This window comes from Telmatherina bonti (genome assembly GCF_933228915.1).
Source record: "Telmatherina bonti genome assembly, chromosome: 16".
In the NCBI taxonomy this organism is placed as follows: Eukaryota; Metazoa; Chordata; class Actinopteri; order Atheriniformes; family Telmatherinidae; genus Telmatherina; species Telmatherina bonti.
In genome coordinates this window covers 16926330-16941648 of record NC_136614.1, presented here as the reverse complement: position 1 = coordinate 16941648, position 15319 = coordinate 16926330, and the positions used below count along the sequence as shown (strand labels likewise).

The window sequence follows — 15319 nt, the reverse complement described above, 5'->3', positions numbered from 1 at the left end:
GTGCAATTAGAGTCTGTTAGTCTGTTTTCCCGCTGTGTGTAAATGCATGTTACCATCAATCATCTGTCACCTACAGTAAGATCATAGCACTGTGAGGAAGACATAACCCTCCCCAAACAAACAATCCTTCAAAATCGTGTCACCTCACACTTTGCTGTCACAGGCATGTCTCCATTTTTAGAACATCCTTGTTATCAGGGATAGCATTTCATCTAAATTTGACAGCGTTCAAGATTAACAAGTGGATTAAAAAGAAAAAAAAATCTAATTACACACCCCATGCACTGCTGGATGATTTGCTATTATAGACATGCTGTAACTCTTAAAGTGTCAAAATGAGACAGATTTTATCTGCTAATTTCAAAACAGAATATTGTGAGGCCACAAAATGTCAAACAATTTGGTGGCCATCCTGGCAGATGATGTTCCAGTTGGCTCTCTGCTGCGGTTCAGCTCACATTACTGAATCTGTTTTACACTATCTGAGCAGTGATTTCAGCAAAAATGCTTTGGTCAAAGAAGTGGAAGTGAGAAGCAAATTAAAAATGAATTATTAAAGTTCGGGACGGATATGAGTTTCAGATCCAGTTCTGGTGCTGCTTAGAAACTTCATGTCTGTGACTCAAACCCAAATCTTTGCTTCACTCTGGGTCACAGCTCATTGTTAGGCTTACAGCATAATGCCACTCCAGCTTGCATAAATCTTGTCAGCACAAGTGGATGAAGGGGGGCAAATAGTAAATGGCAAACTTGGGAATAGAATAAATTACCTGTGGCTGCCTCTCCAGCGAGTCACCTTTCCGAGACCCTGCGTGCAAGGGACTCATCCATAAATCAACAGGGCTGCGCATCAGGAATGTAATTGTGTTCACTCCATATGTAATAACTCAGTAAAAGCACTTTCTCTGTCTGCGTGTGATTTACCGTGTAGCCACGACTTCCTGAAGCACTTAGACTCAGCTAACTTAAATCAGATCCAATAAGACCAAGGTGGCATTTCAAGTATTACAAACTCATGAGCAACTTTACATTTGCTGAGTTGCAGGATCTGTCTGTTCGCTTTCTCCACTGGTTGCTCTCTGTTTCACAGCTGTTAGGAAGCATCTTTTCTCCTCACGCTGTAATGACTTTGGTGGCTGTACAACACTTTAGCTGCACAGTCTGCTGTGCACAGTAATCTATATGGAAATCACTCACTGACTCCATCATGCAACTGCAGTGTACTTATTGTCCACTGGACAACAGAAAATGTCCTACAGGACTGCCGAATAATGCCAAAACATATTGAAACTAAATAGATTTTGGATTGGGACTTCTCTTCAGCATTTGTCAAGTATTTCCATCCCCACATGTCCTCATGAATTTTCTCCACTCAAGACTGTAGATAAGTTTCACTTGCTGCCTTAAATATTCTGAGCACATGCATGCTTTAGCTTAATGCCAAACATTACCAAATGTTCATGTGGCTAAAGAATTTTAATAACAAAATCTATTCATACATTTTCTAGTAGTCTGGAGATTTTGACTTAGAGTGAAACTTAACACATCTTAATGTAAAGCACATGCTGAATAGAAGTCTGTGTACCTGCATGCTGTGTTGTTTGTTTTTCATATATATGTTTTTATTTGTGGCCGTCTGCTATAACTTGATGGCAATATCAAATGCTGAAGGACCTAAAATATATATGAAAAAAATCTTTTGTTAGTTTGTTTTTGCTGTGACCCACAAGCAGAAGTCATTTAGGTTTGAAAAGAAATGATGAAAGTCCAGTCCATTCTTTGCTCATTGAGGATAAGAACTATACTGGATCATCCTTATGAAAGAAGAGGAGACAATGCCATCTCACATTTCTTTGCAGCTAACATTCAAACTAAACAGATTATTTTTGTACAACTTATACTGTTTGCATCAGGATCAAGGTAAAGTGTGAACAAAAGAAAATATGAGACTCCTTTTATTCCATTTCATTTTCCTGGGTCGTTCGTGTGATGAAGCTACATTTATATAAATATAAATGTCCCACCTGGAATTAGCCTTGATCGGAAACTGCGGTGCAGTTATACAAGTCCTTACTCGTCAAGGTAGTGTTGTTGTAAACAACTGCTAACAAGCATTGCTTCTGTATTGATAAACTAACATACAAATACAGCTCAGAAATGACCATGAAGTTTAACCAACATTCATTAATATTACAACCTTGCTGATTGTGGGATTTATGGCAGAGCTGTTCTTTTCTCAGTTATGTACTAAATGACAAATCACTGATTGAGTCCATATATTCACTTTCCAATTTAATTCAAACAAACAAGTTGATTTGTTGAAGAAAAAAAAAATCAGAAAGCTTCTCAACACTTTCACTGTTCTCTGTTGCAATTAAAGCTGTATTGAAGAATTAACTGTCATTAAAAAAAACGTACTTCTTTTCCAATAAATCTATATTAGCAAGTATTTGTTTTTTGTTTCAGTAAAATCAGTGCAACACCTTTGTTTGGTCGGTTTTTAAATTAAAAATTTCAGAAAAACAACAAATGTGTCTGAATTTGACGTTCATCAGAAAATTTGTTTGAGCTTGTTTAAGTCAGAAATGACACTTTTAGCTTAAATTTAATTTATTTAAACAAAAAAAGGTGGTTACATTATTATCAGCTTAAACATAAATAGGAAATTAGGAAATGTTTATGTTTTCAGGCAACAGAGCTTTAACTTAGCAGTAAGTGGTGCTAATGGCTGAGAAATAAATGTAAAAAGCATTTTTTTTTTTTTTTACACATTTTTAGTGTTTTGTTAGAAGAATTACTTAGCTCTAAAATACCTGTGACAAGATAACTCATTTTACTTGCATTTGGTCAGCAATTGTCAAAAAAGACACTTAAAAGGAAAATTCTGTAAATACAGCTCACAGCAGATTCCATGACTTATTCAGCAATCATGTTATTTTTATTACCATCACAGCTGAGAATAAACTACAGGTGGGACACTTCCCATGTCCACTTTCAATGGAAGAAACCAATTAGGGTTCCTTTCAGATGGAAGTACGTGTGTAAAAATCAGACTTTAAACCAAAAAAAAAGCGATAAAACCCCATGTTTTTTAATGCCAAGCAAAATTCTAAACAAGAAACAGTAAATGTGGAGTAAATATTTTCTGCAAGCATCCAAACATCTTGATCACACATGACATTTTTGCCTGTAATCCCGATCCCCCTGAAAGCAGCTGCTTCACTGCCACTAGATGAAGTTAACCGGTGGTTGATATGCAGATCGAGCATTAAGCAGCTGAAGAGTTGGTCACCACCCTGGGGGGGTCGATGGAGGTCAAAACAAAGTGAAAAGGGTTATGGACATTTAGGTTTTTGTCAGGTTGCCAGACATACTGCTATAAATGAATGCTAATGTTGCGCAAAAGCCGCTTCTGTATTTAACATGGTGATCATTGTCAGCGCTACATCACTGGTTCCCACTGAGAGGAGGATAACATTAAAAAAAAGTAGTTTAAATGACAGCTGTATTTACTCTACAGTTCAAAAAGACAAACACGAGATGCATTGTGTGTGTGACAAACAACTTTCCAAAGTTAAATGAATAACTAAAGTGGAAAATAAATTTTAAAAAAAAGCTTATTTAGATACAGAATAAACACAGACATCCAAAACAACCAAGTGCCAACAGACAAATTAATGATGAGTGAAAAATAAATATATAAAACTCTCTTGGTGGTGAAGCAAATTAATTGAATTCTCACAACACACACACACACACACACACAAACACACGCGCACACACAAAAAGCAGAACAGAGAAGTGACTTCCTATTTGATCATTTTCAAAGTTTAACAAAACATAATTTGCCAACAGAGGAGGAAGTATTCCATTATTATTTAATGAATTATGCCTGTGGCTTTTACTGCAAACAGAGCAAGATCCGCGTCAGCTTCACAACAGCAAGTTTAAATTCAATTTGATTTTATGTGTGAATCCTTGGACTCTTTCCAATACTAATGTGTTTTCGCCATGATGGATGTCTGAGAACAAGCCTTACAAAAAGCCCACAACAGAATGATCTATCACACTCTACACATCTTAACTCCGACAAGATCAGATGAGACAGACCTTATCCTCCAAACAGAACTTCACCTTTGAGTTTCTGCCCCTAAATTATAAATAACATATCGTTGATCAAAAAAGCTCAATGCACAACTCGCTAGTCTTGAGATGGTCTTATCACAATTATCACTCTTCATTACACGATGCCTGATTCACCAGGGATGACTATTTAATATTCATACAAACACAGATAAGAAGGTATTGTTTCCTTCATGGACTGTGCACTATGTACGAGTTGGATTAATCACTGATCCACAATGCACGGGGGGAATCAAGCACGGTAGCTGTCATAAACAGATAAGAATAAATGAAAGCAGAACGAGTGTCATAATAGAAGGTCCTTTGCTTTGTGGCAAGATAAATAAATAAAGGTCTTCAAAGTTTGTAGCATAATTTCAATGTTTCAAAAAGCTAGTGTCTGCAGGGTACAGCACTGATAATGTCACTGTCCTCATTATCATTCATTTAACTTTAATTTTATGTACTTATGAAGTTTGCAGATGATTAAGATACCAGGGAAAGGTTATATGATGGTAATGGAATGCCACAGCAATGCCTAACTTCAGGCTCGGGGATGGGCTTTAAATAGACACAGCCTATTTTAAAGGTTTTGGGTGTTCAAGCAGGAAAACGGGTGAGTCAAGGCTTCTGAAAGAGGAAATGACATTATTCAACTTCTAAAGTATCCCCTGACCACTGGAGGGTTCTTTACACTTTTTCATTTTTGTGATAAGCAGATGACCGAGATCTTGTGTCACCAGCTTGACAAACAGGAGCAGGCTACTGCAACATTAGTGTAAATAACTGTCTTGTCAGTTTTCATGTGGAGATATGTTTATTTTAGCTCAAGTTCACCACCTACATCCCAAGCATTCCCCTAATGTCATGTCTAAAAATGTTCGCTAACCTGTGCACACTTGTTTGTTCTCAATTCGACTCTTACCCTCCCTTTCTTTGTTGTCCTTTTTTCTTCTGTCTCCTCTGAGAGTGGATGGAAGCCCAAAAAAACTTCCCTTTTCATCATTATGACACAAATTGTGCCACGTTCATGCCATCATTTGTGATGTTCTAATACAACATATAAAACTGCTCACAGTGAGGTCTCTCTCTTAGTCAATCTGTTACTGACAAATTATTTTTCAGCAACATATGTTCTTTTATCCCCCCACTCTTTCAAGCTCTAAAAACCTGTATTTTCTTTGATTGTTCTCAATTTAAGGCAGAGATTTCCAAAAGGAAGCCAAAGCTATCTGCATGGCTACTAAATAGCACAGAACTAGCATAACTTATAAGGAAATTTTGGGTCAATAAGCTCTTTAAAATAAAATCTGCAAAACCAGAACTGCACAGAAGAATCCATAGTAGCTGAAAACTGGTGGGCGACTCGCAACACTTCATGCTCAGGGACTGCAGCAAGCAGTAGCAACCCAGTTTGCTCACCATCCATCACTGCAGCACAGCAATTTACCCAAACAGCCAAGTGTTGTCAAAAATACTGGCAAGGCACAAACAAGGAAAGAAAATGTCCCCAAACTATCTAACTGTGGAGGCGTTGGGTGAACAGATGAACAACTTTTCAAAGCAGGATTATGCTACTGTATACGTCAAGGCCAGGATGCGTGGGCCTAGTCTTCTTAACGTGGCACAACAAATAGTGGAGCTAAGCCTACGTTCACAGGAGAGACACTCAGCAGCCACCCAAACGGGCTTGTTAGGGGGCAGAAAGGGAACTCATCAGTGCACGAGATCACTGCTGAGAGAGAAGCTTGTTATCTGCAGGACGGTAGCCAAAAGGGTGGCTCATTAGGGAGAAGCACCAGCACCCTTCATGAGCTGTGCTGGTCTTACCAGATGGCTGCCTTTCTGCTCACTGAAGGATAGAAATATCCATTATTTACCAATTATGTGCTGCATATTTTTTTGCAGTTGAAATCATTTGGAAAGTGTTCATTCTTATAACAGTGACTTTGTCGCATTTTTGTATTTTATCGCAGAGTGGCATAGTTTTGTCTTTTGGGTAAAGGAGCTCCATTCCCAGTTCATTTGAAGCTGGAACAAAACTTGTTGGCAACACTGACAATTATTCCTGTTGCAACATTGCCCCCTACTGGTCGCCTAGGCATGTAACCCCCCCCCCCCCCCCCACACACACACACACACACACACACCGATTGAGTCCAGTCAAAGCAAGAATTTCCTCATCACTCACTCCTCAATCGACTCTCCATGTGCGACCAGCCATCACCGCAAATGGAAAAATGTTTGCAATCACACTCTTTAAAAGCGCAGCGTCTTTTCAGCTTGATTATCACACAAGACAAGTTCCCAGTGAGTACCAATAAATCATTACTCATTAGCTCAAGGAGAAATGCACGCTGCTCCAACAGAATCTAGATTGTAAGCGGGACTCGTTCATTTATATATTCAGTGCAGGGATGCTTCACCCAAAGAGCAGATGATTTATTCACTATCTTACACATTTTCCAAAATGAAAAAGTATTGTTGCATGGGATAACTTCAGACACGGCCTAAATGTGAATCTATACAACACTGATGTGATTGGAAGGCACTGGAACTTAATTAAAAATTTGCAGTGAGGAAAAGCATGGCCAGCAGAATGAAAAAAAACAAAAAACAGAATGCAATCAAGCCGGAGAGAAATAGCCAGAATACATTAAAAAGGGATTTTTATTCTTTTTAGGGCAGATCAACTTTTTTCCCTGTGAAAACAACTTTAGTCACTGCTGATGCAACATTGTAGCCGTAAGGAATACATAAGACTCATTAAAAGCACCTTGAAGGTACGAGGTGGGGGGTATTTCACTAATAAAGATTCATTACATATCTTTGACTTCTTATATCTAAACTCTGAATCATCTTGCTTTTAGGTAAAAGGAAAATACTTTGTCAGCAAGTGTAAAGCTGTCCTCCAGTGTTTGCATAATTAAGTCTTACATTAAGAATTGAAGTAGATTACAGAAATAAATCTGTATAGGTGGAGATTTACAACATTGGAAATCATTTCTGAAGTGATTTGCCTTCTTGAGACTCAACTCGATAGAAAAAAAAGCTTAGACAAATCGATTGATCCTGCTGATGTTGATACAATTATCCCTGACAGTTTCATTCTGGTTCAGATCTACATTGGTGTCCCCCCTTAGCAACATCACCTAGCTGCTTTTTCATCACCTTTAAACCACCTTTAGTTATCAACATTCCCATTCTGAATAAGCAGCATTTTATTGAACAGAGTAAAATTGTTACTCACAAGTGGGAGTTCACCGTACATGTGAACTTGTGCATATGTGCCGAGCCATTTCTGAAGGACCTCACTAATGTGCTGATGAAAACCTAAAACATCACAACTTTTTGTAAGAATCTTTTGTACTGGATTGCAACAACATGTTACTTGCTGTAAGAAAAAACAAGTCCACACAACAGAGGTTTTAGTCTTAGCAATCCCCAACTGAAACCCACATACTGCATTTTGTTTTTTCACCCCTTTTCTTGAATTATTAAAAAAAAAATAATAAATTTAATCATGCAAAACTTACATTTTGCTCTGCAGATCATAATTTTTTTTTGTAGGATTTTGGGCTTCTATAGCCTTGTGCCCAAGTCCGGTCCTCAAGAGCTGCAATCCTGCAACTATCCCTTCTCCAAAACACCTGAATCAAATTTGTTTCTCATTAGAAGACCTTACCAGACCTCATTGAGATGCAGAGGAGGGAACTTGGGAACCTCTTTCCCATAGAAACATAGCCATGCCATAATTTTTGACAACAGCCGAGAATAAAGTTTTTTTTAAAAAGTTAAAAAAAAAAAAAAAAAGTCAATACTTCCTGACATGACTTCTACTGCTTTAATGGGGATGAAAACCATATAACTGCTCTGTCTTTTTCACGTTTGAATTGACACTTTACGAAGCAAACAGTGCAAACAATCCAATCAGTCCACACAATAAATATTATTCAATGTAAGAATTTGAGTCAAATGTACAGGAGTCATTTTCGCCATTTTATTTATTTTTTTTCTTCACATTATTGCTTTACAGTAAAATGCATTGGTTGGATATGTCCAGTATAGCAAGACAATACATTCATATAAGTTATACAGATGTCCTCAGTAATGTTTTATAATAACTTTACATTAAATATATTTTTAATCATTTATTATTCTTGACAAACAACTCCAACATCACATTGAGCTCACAGTGCATCAGGTCGCATTCAGTCAAAACATACCGGTCCTCTTGTGTTTACGTTCCATTTCTAATGTGTGTACGCTTGCTTACTGGATGTCCGTAGAGTGTGGACTTATGCAGAGCTACAACAAGATCATCTCAGTTCAACCATTCCTCTTCCAAAATTTAATTTAAAAAAAAAAGAAAAAAAAAAACAAAAAAAAAAAAAACTGACAATAGGCGACAACCGGCGAGGAAGTACCTGTGCATCAAAACAAGTATGAAGAGAAGGGCAGTGTTTAAACCTCTGCTGTGCGCAAACTGGGACATGACCACATAAAAAGCAACAAGAAAAAAAAAATCTTAATACTGCACATTCTGAATCAACTAAAGTACAGTACTGACATGCCTTCTTCCCAGAAAGAAAAATGACCCAAAACACAAAGAACTTAAGCTCTCTGAACAGTTTGTGGAGAATTGTCCACTCATTCATCCAGTTCTCCCTCTGCTCTTTTAGTCAGGGTTGGTGAGAAGTTAATGCCCTTGTGCAAGAGTGGAGATAGACCAAACAACTAAAAATAAATTAAATTTGTGGAAAAAAAAAAGAAAAAAAAAAAAAAAGGAATATGTGTTGAGGGAAGACAGCTTTCCCAAAGAGCTACTGCTCCAGTCATGTCCATGTTTTACGCCCAGTTTGTCGGCTGTCACACAGCTGTGAGCTCACACATTAAGTACTACTAGACAAACTGACGTCACGTCTCCACGGGATGCCCCGTCTTATATGGCAACCTTGCAGGGGCCTTTTGTTACTTAAATTCTTTACATTTAGATTGCATATACAAGGACCCTCTACCAATGAACTGGCAGGGGAATATTTTCAACACTTAACACTCCCCACACACATACACACACGCACGCACAAACACTCGCGCTGTAGTTTTAGTCTCTGCACCTCTCGTTGACTTCTCACAGGGGTTTTTGCATGATGTCAAAGTCTGGATCGCAGTGCTCTTAGCTGCCGATTTTTGTAAAGTGAGCCAGGCAGTTTCCATGGAGACACCCGGAAGCCCTCAGTGTTTTCACTGTGCTGTGGAGGGGCTGTGTTTTAAGTCCCAGCATGCACTGCAGACAGAGACGGGTGTGCTCACGTTGTCAATGAGGTTCCAGTCCGTTTTGAGAATCGAGAGGCCTGTGTAAGAAACATACTTGGGCCCAAACTGAGCACACACACACACGCACGCAGTGTTCTCTTGCACACACACACACGCACGCACGCAGTGTTCTCTTGTGCGCGCACACACACACACACACACACACACACACACACACACACACACACACACACACACACACACACACACACACACACACACACACACACACACACACACACACACACACACACACACACACACACACACACACACACACACACACACACACACACAGAAGGAAGCACTAGTTGATTCAGAATGACAGGACGGCTGTTAAAGTGCAATATCTACATGTAAATCAAAAATCAATACACCATCACCACCTCCTGGAGTTGTTCATCTCCAAGAATCCCTGATAACCGACAGTTGTGATTGCCACCTCTGCACTGGTAGAGGGGCTGCAGTAGCCCCTACTGGCCAGAGAGCGTTACAACAGACAGTGTCAAGAACCATCTAGTTTCTTTGCATTTGCTCAACTACCTTCATACTGCTGCCATCTTTAAATGAGAATACGTCATCTGATGATGGTAACTTGCATCCGACAGATGTGGAGCCAGTTTTCCTTTTCTTTTTTTTTTTTTTTCTGTCTGAACTTGTGCAGAGGAAAAAGAGGAACAACCCAATGCTGAATGAAAAATCATGCCAGAGAGGAGTCGTTACCATCTCCAGCCACAGACCTCCGAGAGGCTAAAATCTCACAATGAAGCAAGAAAAGCATTTCCATGTGCAATTTGTTTCAGTGAAAAACAAGCAATGTCCGATATTTGCAACAAGCTCTCCATTTTTCAAACTAGACAAAACTTTGTTTTGAAAAAAAATAAATACAAAAGAAAAAAAAAAAAAAAAAAGTGTTTACAAATTTACATTGTGCACTGGTGCAGATGCATAACACCCTCGCAGTCAGCTGACCTGGACTGCGATACATCTTGACACAAAGTGTCCCAGCAAAAAGGTCTAAGAAAATAAAGCAGGTTCGATCAAGCGGTTGAGGGTCGCACGGGATGATTGAAGCACGAACAGTATCTGCTCCCTGATGCCAAAGGCCATGCCAGGGGATGCAGGTCTAAGCTGGAGAAGGCGAGCTGCCAAGGACAAGACCCCCACCTACAAGGGCTTTCTTAGGACACTGTGGTAACTCAGTAAATCTTTTAGGAATGACTTTCAGGAGAGTTCTCACTACAATATGAAAGGGCTTTGATTGGAATCAGGAATTGTAGTTAGATGATTTTTTTTCCTTGATATACTGATTTGGTTTGTGGAAAGGCTTTAGAAATGGTGTGAGAATCTACAATGTGAACATTGAAAAACACACCGACAATCAACAGGGGCACTTATGATTCTGAAGGTCCCCAACATCTAAAAGGCATGCTGGATGGGTAGAAAGTTAGCAGGCGCAGAGAGAAAGAAAAAAAAATACTGCAGAAACACGCAACGCCTGCATTAATGGGCATTTTAAAAAAAACAAAAAAAAAAAAAAACAGAACTGGCACCATGTGATGTGGAGACAATTCTTTATGTGAGTCCACTCTTATAGTGCGCTGCCTCATATGGAAATTAGATTCATATTTCAAACTAGAAGATTTCAAAGAAAGAGTGCAAGCAAGGAGAAAAACAATCATCACATAGGTCCAGTATTAATGAAGGAAAATGTGAAAAAGAAGAAAAAAAAAAAAGAAAAAAAAACACTGGGCGCTACGGGAGCATTGAGGTTTTGGTATTGAAGCATGCTGCTGTGCTTTACTCCTCCATGCACATGGGCAGGTTGACAAAAGTGAAGACGTTGTATTCTATCATGATGGAGAAGCAGAGGAAAACGGCGTACAAGATGATGACGTACATGCCCAGCTTGAAATCCAGCCGCCACTTGTTCAGGTGAATCCCCAACACCTGCAAATGGGAATAAAGCCAAACATCACAAAAGGATTCTGCTGTGTATGAGATTAGACAGTGTGAGCAAAGGAAAATGACTAAATGAATACCCTACTGAACACAAGGCATATACCTCATCTGCAGATCAGCAGAAATATTAATGGGAGCAATACGTTAAAATAAAAGGTTGTGCCTTTTTCCCCCATTCAGGGCAACAACATCACAATGGAAACTTAAAACCCTCAGATATAGTCTTTTCCCATTTACTTCTTTGAGTCTAAACTTTTTTTTAAAATACAAAGCTGGAAAATTTGTTGCTCTGCACAGCTGAGGTTTCAGAGCTATTGCTATGAGTAATATGTAGCTAAGCATGACATCTAATTGATAATTCAGCAATAAACTTATTTGTTAAGATAATGTTTAAGCAGTGTTCGGTCATAATTGGTTAAATGGGGAAATTATGATTTGAAGCCTAAAAAATACAAGATACTTTTTACTTGAAACTTCCGATTGCAACAAAATACCATACAAGTTTACTGAGCAAAGGTATTATTGATCATTTTTTGGTCAAAACATGTATGGTGTTGCTCCAGCCAATCAGATCTTTGAGAGTGGTCGCGACGATACCCTCCCCATGCTTAGCTTCGTAGTGTATGCTCACCGTTAGCGCCACAGATCCCAGCAGAAGCACCACTGAGTACACCAACCCCCGACTGTTAATCATCACCTGAAACAAAATCATGAAATCAGCAACTCATTTGCAGCCCTTACCGCTTATTCTGAACAGGCAAACAAACTTACCTCTGATCCGTAGCTGACGCACATGGTCTGTATCGCCCAGGGAACTCCAAGTCCCACTAGAATATCAAATACATTGCTACCAATAGTGTTGGACACCGCCATGTCACCCAAACCTGAAACCAAAACAAACAGTGGAAAGAAAAAAAGAACATTTTGTTTTATATACACATTTCCTCTCCATATTCAGGTTAAAGTTTTTTGGGGTTTTTTTTTTCCCTCAACTAGTTTATCTTCTGAATCTTCAGAAACTCTGGAGGAACTTATTCAGCTGGGAAAGCAGCTGAATACACTGTGCACTGTAATATCTATAAACAGCTCTGCAACAGTTTCTCTTTCCTCTGTTCTCCTTTGGAATACTTTGTAAAAGTACGTTCAAACTCAGTTTGTGTCTGTGCACAGAGGAGACAGATATTTTATTCATATCGTGTGTATATATATGTATATATAAACACAAGAACTTGAACCTAAATCACAACATTGTGCATTTACTATAAGACTGAACATTAAAAGTTTTCAAACTAGCTAGAAGTGTGAATGTTCTGGTTCATTTTAAAAGTGAACCCCATCACCCTCACATATGCATTTGCTATTCTGCTCATAAATCGACACAAGTAGAATCTGAAAATGTTGAGAAAAATCAATGACAATCAAATGAAGTAAAGAATCTCAAAAGGACCTAAAGATTTTTTAATGACAAAAAAGCAGTAACAGATACTGCAGGTGGGGGGTGGTATCAGAAAATATACTAACACACCACAGAGTTGTTCCTATAGTTCCATTCAGTCTGAAATTGGGAATGCTGTACCTTGCCGAGCCACGATGAGACTAGCTATGCAGTCTGGAACGCTTGTGCCTGCTGCCAGAAATGTGATACCCATGATGACATCTGGGATTCCCAAAGTGTAGCCAATTATAGTTACCTGTAGATGTACGAGAAGAGTCAGCACAATTTCTCATAACATGCATTTAAAATGGCCCCATACTGACAGTGATGCAGATAAGCAGCTCAATTCTGCAGAGACCATTTATTCATGTGATTTACTGACATTTATGGCCCTGGTTTACATATTTTGTTGCACATGGCTCCATTTAGTTTCCCCATTAATATAAACTAAAAAGTTTGCTTCATTTATCCTTTAAGATAGTAAATGTGTTATCTTAAAGTGCCAGGATTAAGGATGTGTACATTTTCAACAATGACATTAATATATTGTTTGAAATGTGATGTTTTTGTCAAGTTCCTGTATATCACAACAATCCTTTCCTGACAAACACCACTTCTATGGCTGTTTAATATTAGCATGAGAGGGTGTGCCTGCAAGAAGGGTACAATGTCCTGCCCTCCATTTTTAAAAGTAGTCTTCATGTCTGCACAACAGTTAAGTGAAATTAAATGCAAGCATCGGAGTTGAAATAGCACTGCTCAGTAGAATTGGAGCAAAATCTAAATTAAAAAATGAAGAGAAAAAAAAAAACCATACCATCCAGACCATGAAATAGGAGAAGACAGCAATCCAAACGGTAGACAGGACAAAAGATAGCATGAAGTATTTCTCCCAACGAGGCTTGGCACAGTTTGGGATGGTCAAGTAGAGCAGCAGAAGCAGAGGCCATGAGAGCAGCCACTTAAACTTGCTGCCGATTCCCCCTGAAGGAAAAACATTAATACAGTCAGCAGTGTCAGATGTGTGTGATAGGAAAGACTGCTACCAAAGGCCATTTTCTTTGTTTGCTTTACCAACCATTAATTTACACACATTTAAGTCCTTGTACTAATTTACATTTCACAATATATATGTCCATGCAGTATGATAAAACCCCTGTAAAATATATGATTTCAGACTCAAAGTCCATAACAACACAGACAGAATACTATAAACGTAGTCCATATACGCACGATCTTCAGTGCCTCCAGAGCACAGGACTGTACTTAATGTTACTCTGCTCAGGTCTTACAGAGACCAAAATAATTTCAATTTGCGAGTTCATGAGTCTCATCAATTTATTAAAGTTTCTCATCAAAGTATTTAATGTGGGCACGTTATTCTGCACAAACATCAAGCTGGCACTGGTCTAGCGCAGGACTTTCAATAAGATTCTAAAAGCATCGTTGTGTGCAGTCTGGAGCTTACTAAATTTGGCTTGTGTTTATCTGCACCACAGGTGTCTACATGTGTGAGTGATGTACAGTAGGCTTTATACAAGGTAAACACATTCCAAATTTTCATGTGAGCATATTCACTTGCGCATTTAATTTACAATACTGCCTCTGTATGTCAGTATCAGGGTGATCACCCCTGATCATGTGACTCAGGTATTTGACTTTTTCCAAAACAGTCTCTGTTTTGTCAGGGAAGAAGCTGACTTCCACAGTTCTTAAGTTCGCACCACCATCACAGCATTCTTCCTAGGGTTAAACATGATGTCATACTGCTCCCCATGTTCTGAACAAACTCAGCAGTTGTTACAGGTCTGCAGAGTACAGGCTGATATAATGACCAGATCATCAGTGTGAAGAAGATAGTTTAATCGTCTTTTCCCCACCATGCAACCATCTTACAGTTTTTCAGTCTTTCAGTCTGAGGGGTCATCCATAAGAGCACCCGTCTCACCCACTAGAAAATAACCAGATGTTGCAGTTCCGCAACAAACCTGCAATGTTTGGCACGTATACTAAAAATGCAGGGCCCTGCATTTTACTTTTCAACCCAAACTGCTCGTCAGTGGTGACAACGTATCGCTGAGGTCTATTCAGGAGAATGATTTCATTACTCAGAAGGATATGCAAAACGTTTCGAGAGTTAATATGTTCATTTAACTATTCTTTTAAACATGGTGTAGTTTTATCTTAGCAGAAAACTGTTTCCGATTACTGCAAAAAGAAATGTTTTCCCTTTTTAAGTTATAAGGATGGTATTTGCACAGGGCTTCAGGACTCAACATCCATGATGGAGATAGTTACATTGACCAGGACTCCATGGGAGAAGAGATCTCATCTCTTAGCGGGATATATAAAAATAAAAATCTCTGAAGGTTCTCACAAGCGTTCCAACATTAATGTAGTTTTTGTTGCCATAGAAATTTGATCATCTTTAATGCCCCCCTTCCTCAGCGCCCTCTGATCACTTCCGTTCATTATTTGTTGCCT

General features: G+C 38.8%; 1 protein-coding gene across 1 annotated transcript in view; it reads right to left on the bottom strand.

Moving 5' to 3' along the window:
• Positions 1-11238: 11238 nt before the first annotated feature.
• slc24a4b (solute carrier family 24 member 4b) overlaps positions 11239-15319 on the bottom strand; it is a gene marked incomplete at both ends in the record, with an annotated part of 41292 nt that continues 37211 nt past the window's right edge. Inside the window, 5 exons of the mRNA XM_079256044.1 lie at positions 11239-11388; positions 12032-12097; positions 12172-12284; positions 12977-13091; positions 13653-13819. Of these exons, the coding sequence (XP_079112170.1) occupies positions 11239-11388; positions 12032-12097; positions 12172-12284; positions 12977-13091; positions 13653-13819 (611 nt within the window). The remainder of the gene's footprint in view (positions 11389-12031; positions 12098-12171; positions 12285-12976; positions 13092-13652; positions 13820-15319) is intronic.